This window comes from Carassius gibelio, chromosome B19 (genome assembly GCF_023724105.1).
Source record: "Carassius gibelio isolate Cgi1373 ecotype wild population from Czech Republic chromosome B19, carGib1.2-hapl.c, whole genome shotgun sequence".
Lineage (NCBI taxonomy): Eukaryota > Metazoa > Chordata > Actinopteri > Cypriniformes > Cyprinidae > Carassius > Carassius gibelio.
This window is the reverse complement of record NC_068414.1, coordinates 36620122-36634958: the sequence shown is the minus strand read 5'-3', so window position 1 is coordinate 36634958 and position 14837 is coordinate 36620122. Positions and strand designations below refer to the sequence as shown.

At 37.8% G+C, this 14837-nt stretch overlaps 3 protein-coding genes across 6 annotated transcripts in view; 2 read left to right on the top strand and 1 right to left on the bottom strand.

The window, feature by feature from the left end:
- LOC127978633 (transmembrane protein 65) overlaps positions 1-2463 on the top strand; it is an 8386-nt gene extending 5923 nt beyond the window's left edge. Inside the window, exon 8 of the mRNA XM_052583434.1 lies at positions 1-2463. This exon is cut by the window's left edge and continues 1360 nt beyond it. The gene's annotated coding sequence lies outside the window, so the exon portion shown is untranslated.
- On the bottom strand, positions 2424-7013 carry LOC127978616 (zinc finger and BTB domain-containing protein 22). 3 transcript variants are annotated; one of them, XR_008158570.1, is made up of 5 exons: positions 6698-6793; positions 6294-6498; positions 4246-4885; positions 3271-4140; positions 2424-3223 (listed from the first exon to the last, which is right to left on the bottom strand). XR_008158570.1 is itself a non-coding variant. In XM_052583407.1 (4 exons), exons 2-4 carry the CDS (start codon positions 6495-6497, stop codon positions 3500-3502), a joined length of 1485 nt encoding a protein of 494 aa, XP_052439367.1. In that variant the 5' UTR covers position 6498; positions 6868-7013; the 3' UTR covers positions 2424-3499. The 3 variants fall into 3 exon arrangements, 2 of the variants coding, with proteins under 2 accessions (XP_052439367.1, XP_052439366.1); XM_052583407.1 differs by lacking the exon at positions 6698-6793 and adding an exon at positions 6868-7013 and having other exon boundaries at positions 2424-4140; XM_052583406.1 differs by having other exon boundaries at positions 2424-4140.
- A 783-nt stretch (positions 7014-7796) lies between these two features.
- On the top strand, positions 7797-14383 carry LOC127978632 (sodium channel subunit beta-1). 2 transcript variants are annotated; one of them, XM_052583433.1, is made up of 7 exons: positions 7797-7963; positions 8115-8353; positions 9520-9686; positions 11154-11391; positions 12522-12663; positions 13523-13603; positions 13683-14383. In XM_052583433.1, exons 2-6 carry the CDS (start codon positions 8293-8295, stop codon positions 13587-13589), a joined length of 675 nt encoding a protein of 224 aa, XP_052439393.1. In that variant the 5' UTR covers positions 7797-7963; positions 8115-8292; the 3' UTR covers positions 13590-13603; positions 13683-14383. The 2 variants fall into 2 exon arrangements, with proteins under 2 accessions (XP_052439393.1, XP_052439392.1); XM_052583432.1 differs by having other exon boundaries at positions 7815-8353.
- The last annotated feature ends 454 nt before the right edge of the window (positions 14384-14837 follow it).

Below are 14837 nucleotides of genomic sequence, written 5' to 3'. Positions count from 1 at the left end.
GATCTGTTAAAAGTTGTATTTTCAAACTTTGAAGTGTTATTCATTTTAAATTTAGAAACGTTATTAATATTTTATGTTACATTAAGTTTATCACTTCACTTTTTCTTATTTACCTTCATAAAATCATCAGAAAGCCTGTGCTTGCTCATGTGCATTACTCAAATTAAACATATTTATTTTTCTTTCCATTGTGCCAAGTTATAATAACTCCAATCCAAGTCATAGAGCGTGAATGGGTGATAGGGTCAGGTAAGAATAAAAATAAATACATTTAAAAAATAAAATTCATTATTTAAAAAAAAATATATTCACTTAAAATAAAACTAAACACTAAAAAAATAAAACTAAACACTAAAACTATATATATATATATATATATATATATATAATATGACTATGCACAACATATTTTCACTAAAATGTAACAAAGTTATTAAAGCTATTTCAACAAAAAAAAAGCACAACAAAGTCACTAAAAATTCAACTGAAAATGAGGCAGTGTGTAAACGTGATCATCGTATTTATTTTTAACTCTATGAAAGACCTTCAGTACGTTGTAACAGCGGTGCGTGTGAATGTTAGTAATGCTCTCCGTCCTGAAGGAAACCCATGATTCCTGCGGGTTCAGAGGTCGACTCATGAGTGCCTCCCTGTAGCTCTGTAGCAGATGATTCCTGGTGTGCTCTAATCACATTCATGCACCGTAGCATGCCAGAGTTCGGGAACCCGTTGCAGAATCTGTGAAAATGTGAATCATTTTAACTAAATAAGAGAGATCATACAAACTGCATGTTATTTTTTATTTGGTACCATCCTGAGTAAGATATTTGACTTAAAGATGTTTATACATAGTCCAAAAAAAATAGCCTTATTTATTAAAATAAGCCCATTCAAACACTCAAACAAAACTATTAGAGATGGTTCAAACATTCACTGATGCTCCAGAAGGAAACAACACATTAAGAGCTGGGGTGTGAAAACTTTTGAACAGGATGAAGACGTCCAAATTTTTCTTATTTTGTTGAAATATCTCTACTTGTTTTTTTTTCACTTAGTACTGCCCTTCGGAAGCAACAGAAGATACTTGCAACAAATGAAGTGCAGTTTACCTTGATCTTCAAATTCCAAAAGTTTTCACGCCCCGGCTCTCAATGTGTCGTGTTTCCTTCTGGAGCATCAGTGAATGTTTCAATCTTCTGTAATAGTTGTGTTTGATTCCCTTGGTTGTCCTCCGTGTGAAAAGATGCATCTCAGTAACATACAGTCACTTCTGGAAAGGGTTCAAATATGCAGAAGATGTTGGAAAACTGAATAATCTGCAAGAGCTGGAGGATGTTTCTGAAGAACGCTGCTCAGTTTAACTGTTCAGAACAAACACGGGACTCATGCACAACCATCACAAAACAGAAAGACAGTCGAGGATCATCAGGTGACAGCACACAGTACTAAGAACCAAGGGGTCACAAACTTTTGAATGGGCTTATTTTAATAATTCCGGCTATTTTACTATATGTAAACGTCTTTTATATAAAAAAAAATATTACTCATGCTAGTGCTAAATAAAACATAACATGCATTTTGCATGAATCTCTCTTATCTCTAGATTCTGCAAGGGGTTCCCAAACTTTGGCATGCCACTGAACAGATCTATCTCATGTGGATTTGCTGTTATTGGGTGTTTGAACAGAAATACCTCTGTAGTGATGTTTTAGTGTTTTAATGATCAAACAATTCTGGAATCTGCCCGAAACATGTGTTGCTAATTTGAGTGTATACTTATTAATGGACACTATGCATTCTAATAAATATTCATGTATATATAATTATTGCACAGCTGTCTCTGGGTAGTGGACATGTAGTCTATTTTACAGTATTTAGCAAATTCTATGATTATTTTTGTGAGACTACCTGGAATATTTGTACTTTTATAACCTCATTTGTCACTCCGCAGAACTAGCACACAGAGTATAGCTTTTGTTCAAAACTATTGATCAGTGTTCGTTTGTGAATGTGCTTTTTGTGAAAATGGAGGTCTTAATGTCACGTTGTGTTGCTTTAATTTGAATGATTTGGTTTCAGTTATTAGATCCAGATTCTGTTTATATTGGGTATTTCACAAGAGAGTTGTTCAAGTGAGTAATAGGTAACACTTCACAATAACATTAACATGAACTAAGAAAGGAAATACGTCTAAAGCATTTAATAATCTCAGCGAATATCAACAGAAACAACTTATTGAATTTAATGATGTATTAGCAGATGTTTAAATGAACATTATTTAGCTAAATGAATAGTAAAAATGAACATCAATAAAAGTATCAATCATTGTTAGTTAATTTTATGCATTAACTAATTGGTGCTTATTGTAAAGTGTTACCGAATTATGAAGGAAATAAACATCCCCTGAACTTTTCACGCTGCAATGGATTTGAATAAAATGCCTTTATTGACAATATAAAACAATCACACTGCATTAATATCATTATTATGTACAGTCTAGTGGTGTTCAGCATCTAACACACAAACCAAACACAGTAGACTTTAAAGGGTGAGTCGAGGGTTAACCAGCCTCTGCACATACGTGTGCGTGCGTACATGATCATGTTTAACAGATAAACGCCTCTGGAACACACACACACACACACCAAACTACTAGAGTTTAATTGTTTTAAAACAGTGCTTCTAGAATATATTCAGATCTGCTACATATGTGGACCATTAGTAGATAAACCAACACTGATCTCGGCTCACGGTGACATCCGTCTGCACTCTTAAAAATACAGGGGCTTTATTGGGCCCCAAATGTTCCATGAAGAACTTGACCATCCATTGAAACACTACAGGTTCTTTATTTTGGAAAAGACATTCTTAGAATTGAAGGTTTTATGGACATTGATGGTCAACGGCCCAGGGTTTGATTCCCAGGGAACACACGTACTGGTAAAAAAAAGAAACTAAATGTATAGCCTGAATGCACTGCAAGTCACTTTAGCGTCTGCTAAATGCATAAATGAAATGTAAAATGTTGTCCACACTAAGAAAGAAAAAATACTGAAAGGCTCGATGCAAAAACCTTGTTTTGGAACTTTTAATTTTAAAGAGTTTATTTCCTCTATGTACTTCCACTAATTAATTAGTAGATAAACTAATACTTATTTCCTTTGTTCACGGCAAATGACTGCCCACACTCTTACAATAAAGGTTTACTGGTGCCATTGAGAAACTTCAACATCCATGGAACCATTAAAGGTTCTTCCCAGTGGAAAGAACCTTCGACATCCACGCTAATAAAAAATGGTTGTTTTAAGAACAGATCACTTCTTCTGCGATTCCTCTTTTGGAACCTTTATTATTAAGAGTGTGTGAACTCTTAAAAATAAAGGTTCTTTATTGGCATCGATGGTTTCATTAAAAACCTTTAACATCCACAGATTGTTGACTGAAAGGAATGGCATTCGTTTGTCGTTCAACAGAAAAACCTCTTTCAGAACTTTAACTTTTAAGAGTGTATTTCCTCGTCCTGTAATGAATAATCATCCTGCTCCACCTTCACTTGTCCAGGAGCACCTGCGTCCTCGTTTTGACAGCCGGGCGTCGTCGTTGTTGATGTCGTTCCCTGGCAGTGAGCCTGATGCTTGAGGAAACTGTCTCTCCAGACGATCTTCTTGCCGCAGAGCGCGCACTCGTACGGACGCAGGCCTCCGTGAGTCTTGACGTGTTTGGTCAGGTGGTGCTTCATCTTGAAGCTCTTGGAGCAGACGGGGCAGGCGAACGGACGCAGGTTCAGGTGCTGCATTTTCACGTGGCGGTCGCGCATGCTCTTCAGCGTGTACGCTTTGCCGCAGTGACAGAAGTGGACTTTGGGAGTCGCAGAGAGAGGAGAGCACGGGGAGGACGAGGACGACTGCGAGACCCAGGAGAGCTCGGACGGGCCCGGCGCCAACTGGTCGGACGTCGGCGGTGGCAAAGGACGCTGGGAGATCTGCCCCGTGGCCTTCTCGATTTCGTCGTAGGTCTCGAACGCGCCGTCTGTTTCGTTCTCCTCGTCTTCGTCCAGCAGCTTGGCGTCTGACAAAGTCCACTGGTTCCACAGTCCGTCCGTCTCGCTCTCTCTGAGACGTCCGTCCGACTCGACGGCTCCTGAGAGAAGACAAGAGCAGACAACAAGTCAAAAACACGTCGGTTCTCCACGCTTCCCCCTGGTGGACGGGCGCTAAACTGCAGTGATGAAGAAGCTCCACTCACCGGCCTGGTGTTCCTCACACTTCACCCTCACTTTGTCTTCATCCAGCGGCTCTCCGACTCCTTCATCTGCTTCCATACGTCGCTGCTCCTCGTCTTCCTTCGCTCCTCGGAGGCGAGCGCGGATTCGGTGCCTCGCGAAGTCCGAAGTTTCGATCGACGGCAAAGTCGAGATGGGGAATGTGTGGAAACCTTCGTCTCCCGTATTCGGGCTGCATTCGGGCTCGGTTCGGACGGGGAACGTCAGGCTGCTTCTGCTCCACCTGCTCTGAGTCGGACGCCTCCATGTGGCCAGAGGCGGAAGCGCACTTTGTGGTCGTTTTTCCAGAGTTTGTTCGCCCACCGCTCGCTCCCCGTCCTCCTGATCGGCGAAGCAGCAGTCAGAGCTGCTGGGCGACTGGTGACTGGAGGACGCTGCCCCGCCGGGGCTGAGCTGAACCAGAGGTCGTGACCTCTTCAGGATGTCCGTGCACTTGTCCACGATGTGCCACATCTGCAGGAAGCTGGCCACCGTGACGTAGTTGATGATGTCATCGCGCACGATGCTGAGCTGACCCGTGTAGGCCGAGTTTAACACGCTCTCGAAGGCCAGAGGGTCCATGACGGAGGGAAGCGACACCGTGGTGACGTTCTTCAGCAGAACCTGGCAACAGAACCGCAGTGTTCAGAGCCGCTCCAGTTAAGTGTTGTAATGTCTGCTGTAGCATACTAAGCTTTTCTGTTGCTAAATAACCAGATTCACATAAACAGGCAAGACACTACAGATTAAAAATACAGATTAAAAATTCTAACTAACAGACATCACTATAGTTGTCTGGCCCAGTGCAATAAGACAATTGTCTTGTATTTCCAGTTTTCTGAAATGTTATGTTTAAATATGCAAATAAGTCATTATCTTCTAGTATATGCATTCATTTGCATACATTTCCAGAACATAAATCTGGAATTGGTCCAAAATTTCTTTGATTTTCCAGAGGGGATTTTGGATTTGTCTTTTCATCACTCCATAAATCAGAAAATGCTGTCAGTAGACCGAAAACAAACACAGTTTGACCATGTTTTTAGGAGTAAAATGTTGTATAAATCTGTGTGAATGCAATATGGACAAGCCTTCAGAACATAGAGAGGAATATAACGTATTTTTATTTTTTTAACATGCGAAAATTTAGGATGAGAATTTCTGACTCTGACTGCAATGAGGAATGAAGTTAAGAAAACATTTCTTTTAAACGTTCTTGTCTTTTTTCTCCTCTGAAGATTGTTGTAAAGACGAAGCTTTAGTTTTTGAATTCCTGAAAATGTTAAGCTATTTAAAAAATATTGTAAATAACTTTTTAGAGAAAACTTGTCTTAAATCTCCAAAGGTAAGGCGATTAATGAATTTACTGGTTTACAGATTAGATTGGTAAATGTTAGGTTTTATGATGTATATAGATTACCATCGTAATTGCATCAGCCTTCGATTCTTCCATTCGTCTTATTTAATCTGCGTTGATAATATTTTTAACAAATGTTCTGTTTGTACAAAGATATGTCTGCTGTTAGTAGGCATTAGTAATAGTCTCGGATGACCAATATGAGTATACTCAAATAAATAAAATAGAGATATTAACCAGTGATTTTGTTTATTTGACCAACAAAAAAAAAATTAAATAATAATGTGTAGAATATGCATTGAATTACAAGAATAATCCATGTTAGTGAATACTTGTGCAGGAAATAACTTTTTGATACTATTTTACACATATTAAAAAAAAAATTTTTTTTCTAACCGTTAAACAGTCACTGCAGTCTTTACTGCAATTTTACTCATAGTAATTTACAATTTAATAAATGTCATAATTTGTAAGTGTAGTTTAGAAGTATCGATATCGACGACACTGGCCTTTAAAACGTATGCGGCGGGCGCGTGGCCTCAGCAACATGCAGATCGCAAGCTGTCAATCAAATTCAAAACCAAACCGTTGAAATCAAACCGTCATAAATGAGGGCATTTATTCAGGCTTTCGAGAAGATGTAACGTTACAGTGTGAAATCGGCTGCACACTCACCTGGTCGTGGAAATACGGAGAGGATGCGGCCAGCACACACCGGTGCGCGCGGAACACCTGACCCTGCACTTGAATGGAGAGGTCACACAGCTGACCCTCCTCGCGCTGCCGGTTCAGATTCTCCAGGACCGAGGCGCGGACGCTGGGGAAACACACCTGCAGCACCGGGCCTGGCGGAGCACTGCGGCCGACGAGCTGCTCCATCCTGCGGGGAGAGAAACACCCGCGACCGCGGAGGAGATGAGAGCCAGAGCCGAGCGCGGATCCGATAACACGGGTAAATATAATCACACACAACCTCTCCGGTCAATCCCTCACACAGACCGCGTTTCCTTCACCGTTAACTAGCAGCTCATAGCAGACTATAACAACACCCATCAAGCGATTCTATCATGAGTGTTTACATCAACATGCGGCAAAGATCCGATCCTACACGACTCAACTGTGCACACACAACACACCGCTCGTTTAATGACCGGGTGTGTGTTTATCGATCCGACGTGTAACGTTAGATTATGATCTACTGATCTGATCAGTTTTGCGAAATGAAATATGAAAGTGTTTTTAATCTCACCTGCGTTCACTGTGGAGCTCTGTCTGCGGAACAGAAAGAGAGACACGCCCCCTTCCTGAAGACACGCCCTTCGTGTAATATAAACTCTGTGTAGTTCATAAAGTAGTAATTCTAGTGTTCTCATAAATGAAGGCGCGGCGCGTCTGCCTGTTTTATTATAGAATTAAATAGAAAAGAATTGAACAGAATATGTGCATCGATGCAGCATCCACGTGACTGTCACCGCTGATGCTGCGAGCGGAAGGCCGGGCGCATGAATATTACTTAGAATGCGCTGCCGGAACGTTGTGCGTGCGTCATTAATATGTATGAGCTGACTCGCGCAGTACGCGGTTCGTGCGCGCCGCTTGCTGTCTGACTGATGTTCACAAATATTTAAAACATCCCGCATTATTTAGCAATTATTAACAATGTTTGTCTCTCTGAATTCCCCCACTTATTCTTGATCGCTGTAATGTTTTGATATTGTTGTTGCAAGTTAGGTCTTATGTTTTAATATTTTAAAAAAGACATATAAAACCTCGATAACATAATTATTTTACAATATAATGCCAGTTAACTAGATGTCTCCAAATAGCTGATCTGAAAGATTTAACAACGGATATTTTATTTTATTATATTATATATTCACATCAACCTGCTCTGGGACTATAGATGAAAACAAGCCATTTTTGCGCATTTAACATTGGTTTTACGTGTTATTAATGTGTATTGTCCCTGATTAAATAAATACATAAACACAAATTATATAGAAATGTTTAAAATCACATTCGAAAATAATAATACTTCTTAGTCACGCACTCAATAACTTGATGTGGTATGGAACGGGAACACTATTTATTATAGTTAACGATAATTAATCTCATTATTATGATTATATTTTTCACTGCAGGAATGTTTGAAGGGGGCCGCACCTGCCGGCAGCGTCGTGACGTCACCGCGCGCTCGGATGCGCTGCGCGCGCGGCCCGGGTTTTTTACCGCAATGCATCAGAGCGAGCGTCATTGGGAACTGCGCAGAATGGCGTTGTACACCGACAGAACTGCGTTTACCGATCACACGCGCCCGTCTGATGCCTGAGGAGTGCACTGCGGAGGCAAGTGACCGTCTGCATGACCGCTGCGTGGGAATGTGTTAAAATGAACGTGTATCCGGAGCGCGCTTTATTAAGATAATTCATGTCAAAGATGCGCAGATGATCTAAACAGAGCTGCTGTTGATCTCAGGACACTGCTTTGATTTTATAGAGTCGGTAAGAAAGAGAGTCGGGGCCCTCGGCGGATTCAGGAGCCGCTGGCCCGGTTCTGCACTAAACCTCTTTCGGATGCTGCTGGGTCACATGACTCTTCTGAAGCTCTGCTGAGGGGACATGAAGATCCAGCTCTAGAGGACAGAGAGAGAGAGAGAGAGAGTTTATCTGCTGTGATGATGATGATGAAGATGAAGAGACGCCTGCTGCTCCTGTGTGTGTTCTGCTCGTTCTGCGGTGAGTCTCAGCTCAGAAACACTAACCACGGCCAAAGCCCAGAGATGACAGTGTCATTAAGGTCAAATACATATTGAAGCAATAATGGGAAATAACTATTATTGCATCACTGGCTTTATACATTAAAACTCTTTTGTTGAGGTACATCTGCATGCCTTCATCAGGGTGTGAGTTCTTGTTCCTAAATATATACTCTCCCACACAGCCAGAGAGCACCGAGATCTCACACCCCATGCAGCACTTCTTGATGCATTCAGTGCTCTGAAAAAATACATAAATGAGTTTGAAACGGAAAATCAGTTTAAAAAATGGATTAAAATTAATAAAAATGTATTTAAATGAACAAATGATTTAAAAAGCAACATATAATTAAATTAAATTAAAAATATATTTTATATTATATTTATTTTTTATATATAAATCATTTGATTGAAATAAATACAACATTTATAAATAAATACAATTTGATTTAAATAAATAAATAATACATACATTACTATAATCGCAATTTAAAGAAAAAAAAACATGATTCAAATAAATTGTAATAAATAAAATAATGTTATATACACATTTTTTTAAATAATTTAAAGATATGATCAAAATAACATTTGTTGCAAGTAAGAAAAAATAATTTAGATAAATAAACCATGGTGCAAATAAATACAAGTTTAAGGAAAATATATTGATAAAAATATATTTTCCTTAAAATATATACATAAAATAAAAATACAGTGCTATAATGAGTAAAAAAAGAGAATGCATTGATATAACAAAAGAAACTAAACAAAAAAACTATTAATTTTTTATTTAAATAAAATTATTTATTAAGTAATTGAAAATAAATTTAAATGACCAAAAATTAATACATTTGATTAAAATTGATGAGTAAATTGATGAAAGTAAAAAAAAGTTGGTTAAGATAAATAATTCATGATTTAAAAATGCATTTGGTAAAAATAAAAAAAATAAAATGAATATAAAGTTAAGTGAAAAGTACTAAACTTGCCATAATAAATGAAAAGGTAGATTAAAATAAATAAATAAATGACTGAATGAACAAGCAGTTGAGTGAGATGAAATGTGTGGTGAGTGTGTGAGGAGCACAGTGCAGGTGTATGGTGTCTGTGATGAAGGTGAAGGTGAAGGTGATCAGTGTCTCTGCGCAGTGTCTCTCTGCAGCGGAGCGTGTGCCGAGGTGGACTCAGACACCGAAGCTGTGGCCGGACAGCCCTTCAAACTGGGATGCATCTCCTGTAAGATGCGCGGAGAGGTGGAGGCCTCGGCCACCGTGGACTGGCTGTTCAGAGCCAGAGGAGAAGCAGACTTCGTGCATGTGAGCATCATCCTCAGAATGAGAAGCTCCAGAAACACACCACAGTTCAGATGCACAGCCCGTCACTAATGAGCACTTTCAGCAGCTCCTCTGTTTACGGTCAGTTCTGTTACTCTAATGGCAATGCATCGCTAAAGCAGAATAACTGAACATAAACACAGGGGTCTGGTGAAATGCTCATTACAGAAGAAAATATCAGACTGAGCACTGAACTCTTCCCATCGTAACAGGAGATCATGTGACTCGTGCACTGTACTCAGCTCATGTGATGCTTCATCCAGGAACATGTGTGGACCGATGCTTTATCAGAAACTGATTTAAAGAAACGCATAGTCACTTCATACATTTAATTCAAATAAATACATTGATAAGAACAATAACTCAAAAATCATTCGAACAAAAGAAGTCCAACATTGTTAAAATAAATAAATTGCTAAAAATAAAATTTGTATCTGAATAAATAAACTAACAAAAGCATTTTTATTTCATTCAAATATTGATTCATATAAAATAGTAATAACTAGTAATATAATGAATTTGATTACATTAAGTTTAATGTAAATAAATAATTGAATGACTTACACAAAAGCATCAGATTTAAATAATTAAAACATTAGTTAAATATAAAAAATAAAAATGTTGACTAAAATGAAATTTGATGTAAATAAAGAATACAAAGCAAACGCATTTGATTAAAATAAAACATTAGTAAAATATATTTAATTAATATGTTGGTTAAAATTAATAAAATTTGATGTAAAAAAATATAAATGAATTACTAAAACAAACAAAAGCATTTGATTAAAACAATTGAAATTTAATGTCAATAAAAAATAACATTGATTAAAAATTATTAAAATAGTCAATATATAAATAAATTAACAAGTATTTGATTGAAATAAATTATTAAAATAAATGCACTTAAGAATTCAAATATATTAAATAAAATGTATAATAAATGATGATAAGATGATGTTTAAAATATGTAACTAACCAAAAAAAAAACATTAATTTAAATAAATAAAAGTCAAATATATTAAATTAAAATGTTAAGTAAAATTAAATTTTATGTAAATAAAAAATATAAAGCAAACACCATAAAGCAAATAAAACATTAGTAAAAAAAATATATATATATACACATTGATTAAAATTAATCAGATTTGATGTAAATAAGTCATGAATGACTAAAATCCATGATAGCATTTGATTTAAAATAATAGAAATTTGATGTGAATATAATAACATTGTTTAAAAATGATTAAAATAGTCAATATCTAAATAAATGAACAAGTATTAATTAAATTAAAATAAGTCATTGTTAAAATAAATGCACTTAAGAGTTCAAATAAAAGAAATAAGATTTATAATAAAAATGGATTGTTTTAAAGGGAACTAACTGACTGTAGAAGTCATGTGTTTAAAAGAGGAAGAAAGAGTGGATCTTGATGGATCTTCACTGCTCAGATCTACAGCTACGACGGCGAGGCGTCCAGCATCATCGACGAACGCTTTCAGGACCGCATGGAGTGGCACGGCAGCAAGAAGACCTTTGACCTCCAGGACGCGTCTGTAGACCTCCTGAACGTCACCTTCAACGACTCCGGCGTCTACCGCTGCATCTTCAACCGAGTGCTGACCTACGAACACTACGAGTTCTCCACCACCGCCAGCAAAGAGGTGCACCTCACCGTCGTGGCCAAAGGTACACACCGCACCTCTCTGAGGAACACATGCAGAACATTAAACATGCCTGGCATCGGCTGTATGCAAAGTGCACTTGGTGTTTGTGTCACTGAGACGGCTCTGTAGATAGACTGTTGATTTCAATAGAGTCTGCATTACTAGTTTGAAAAGGATTTGTTCTTCAGACATCGCTCTTTAATTCCAGTAAATATTAAAATAAGCTTAAGAGCCATAATCTAAAAACAGGTTGAGATAACTTTAATATTTCTTGAGTTACAGGCACACAAACTTTGGCAAAAGAGTAATTCTGGCACTTGGACAGATGTGTTCAATTCAACAGTTTTGATCGTTTGAGAAAAACGAGATGTGTTTCCAGTTTCAACGTTATTTGTTCTTCAGACGTTCCTCTTTTAATACAACCAATATCATCTGAATGCAAGGTTTTGACCATTAAAAATTGGAAAAATTCAGCAACTGCTACCCACTTTCCCTGGAAACAACCATACTGGACCTTAAAATATGGAGACGCCAAAGGAAAAGTGAAATAAATAGAACCTAAAATCAGATTGAGATGATGTTTTTCTCACTCAAGCGGGTATGATCTATGCTTTTGTTTAGATAGAGAGAAATGAGATAGACGTTCCTCTTTAAATACAGTAAATATCATCTGAATGCACACTGACCCATGGTTAGTTTTCCACTATGGATATTGAGCCACACTGAGATCCTCATAACTCTGGAAATAACCCATAAAGAGCCTTAAAAATGAGGAAACTGAAGGAAGAGATTGTGAATGAGCAAAACCTAAAGGGTGTTATGATATCTTCAGTTACAGTCATGCAAACTTTGGGGAAAAGAGACAAAAAGTGCCACCATTGGCATATGATGAAGTCAACAGATTTTACTGCTAGAGCTACTAATCTCTGTGTAAAAATAACCTCACCATGCTGCCATCCTTCCTGTCTCCACATCTCAGATGAAAAATCTCATCCGCTGCATTTCATATTTTGGCTTTCACCATTTATGTTGGTCTTTCTTCAGACAGAAATACTTTCAGCTGGGGAAGTCTGTGAAGGGAGTTGATCTGAGTGATTGTGAGCGAGAGTAAGAGCGTGTGTGTGTGTGTGTGTGTGTGTGTGTGTGTTGCAGCCACGCGGGGCACGGCGTCCATCGTGTCAGAGGTCATGATGTACGTGTCCATCATCGGCCTGCAGCTCTGGCTCCTGGTGGAGATGATCTACTGCTACAGGAAGATCGCCGCGGCCGGAGAGGAAGCGCTCAGAGCCAGCGCGTCAGTCTCACACTCACTACACTCCACTAAAACTACTGACTGACTGTTAAATAAAATAGAATATTGTAAACCTTTTATTTCAACTAGTGGTCAAGGCAACATTGTCATTGAGTTTAACTAAATCTGAAAAAATACAAATTGAAAAATATGTAGACATACATATATTAAAATGACTTAAGACAAAAATACACAACAAAATTATTAAAACTTTAGCTAAGATTAAAATAAAAATGCAAAATATGAAAATAAAAATGTATTCAAAATATTAATAAAAAAGGTATTAATGCTTTGACCAACGATGTGTGTGACATTTCAAACTAAAATCATGACGTCACTTAAAATAAAGTCAAATAAAATATCAAAAACTTCATTTCAGCTAGTTGCCAATCGATATTTCTCAGTTTCATTTAGTTTTGCGTAATTTACTAAAACAACTAGAGATGAAATGTTACAGATGTGTAAAATAAACTAATAAAAATTCAAATAAAATTGAGAATATAAAAATAGCTGATTAAATTCAGTTCAACTGGTTTAAGCGATGATTCGATGACTTCTTTCAATATTCAGTAATGAAAATAATAATGGTCAAATGAAATTTTACAGGATCAAAATAGTAGAAGTTTACTAAAACCAAAATGAAAAAAACACACATTTTCTTTACTTCAAACAAAACAAACGTTTCAAGTAGTTCGTTTTTATTCCATTTTACCTGATGCACTAAAATATCTGAAATAAAAATGAACGAAATGACTCAAATCAAAACACAACAGTATCTCAATAATTCTAAAATACATGTATTTATTTTCGCAGCTGTGTGTATGTATTTTCCGTCAGGAAATGCTTGTCTTGTGTGTTTCAGAGCGGAGTATCTGGCGATCGCGTCCGAGAGCAAAGACAACTGCGCTGGTGTACAGGTAGCTGAATGAGTTAACTAGCACAGGTGAGTTAACTAGCAGTCCTAACTAGTCCTGTTTTTCCTGGGTTCTCTTTCTAACCTCTCTCTTCTTTCCCATCCGCAGGTTCCTCCGGGACGCTCTTCCTTCTGAATTGTTGTCACTGTCTCTGCTTTTATAAACGTTTCTTTCCTCTTGACCTGATCTCCTGCGCATGACCTTTATATGCTATGCATGGATCACCCCCTCACAATCCACAGCAATACTCTAGAGACACAATACTCTGGTTTTGCACTAGAGATCAGTAAAGAGCAAGCCATCTTTGTTGATCTTGCTACATACTTATATCTCTCTCTATATATATATATATATGTATCTATACTATAAGACCAACTGAGAGCCAAACGCCATGCAATGCTACGGTTGCATGAGCTGAACGTGAATGTGAATGCAAACACAATTTCTATACGGGATGAAACTCATCGCTATAAACGACGAGCTCAAGAGAGTTTCTAACTCGTCGTTGTTGTATAATCCAAGTGCAATATGAGAATCAGACTCTAGCTCTTGAATGTAGCAAGCACTCACTGAATGTGAGAAATGCATTGTGGGTAAGTGGATTAAGACACCCGATCGCTCGTCCTGTCCTGCTGTGTACCGTTTTAATGCATGCCCACACTGCAGACGATCCAGTAACAAACCTACTCGCCCCACATAGGCCCTTTCTGTCAGATGCGCCTGATATAATGTGAGGATCTGTGGGAATGCAAGGCTGGTGGGCGGGAGTGCGGAGAGAGAGAAATGTCAAATTAAATGAGTGCAAATGAGTTCTGTGGACTCTTTCATTTTTGAGCAGAAACGGTGTGGATGCTGCTCTGTGTTTGTTAATGCAGTCGTTGACAAGAACTAACTAAAGCCAACTAACTAAGGCTAACTTAGGACTAACTATGACTATGGCTAACTAAGAACTAACTATGACTAACTTAGGACTAACTATGGCTAATTTAGGACTAACTATGGCTAACTTAGAACTAACTATGGCTAACTAAGAACTAACTTAGGACTAACTATGGCTAACTTAGGACTAACTATGACTATGGCTAACTAAGAACTAACTATGACTAACTTAGAACTAACTATGGCTAATTTAGAACTAACTATGACTAACTTAGGACTAACTTAGAACTAACTTAGGACTAACTATGGCTAATTTAGGACTAACTATGGCTAACTAAGAACTAACTATGGCTAACTTAGGACTAACTAAGGAGTAGCAACAGC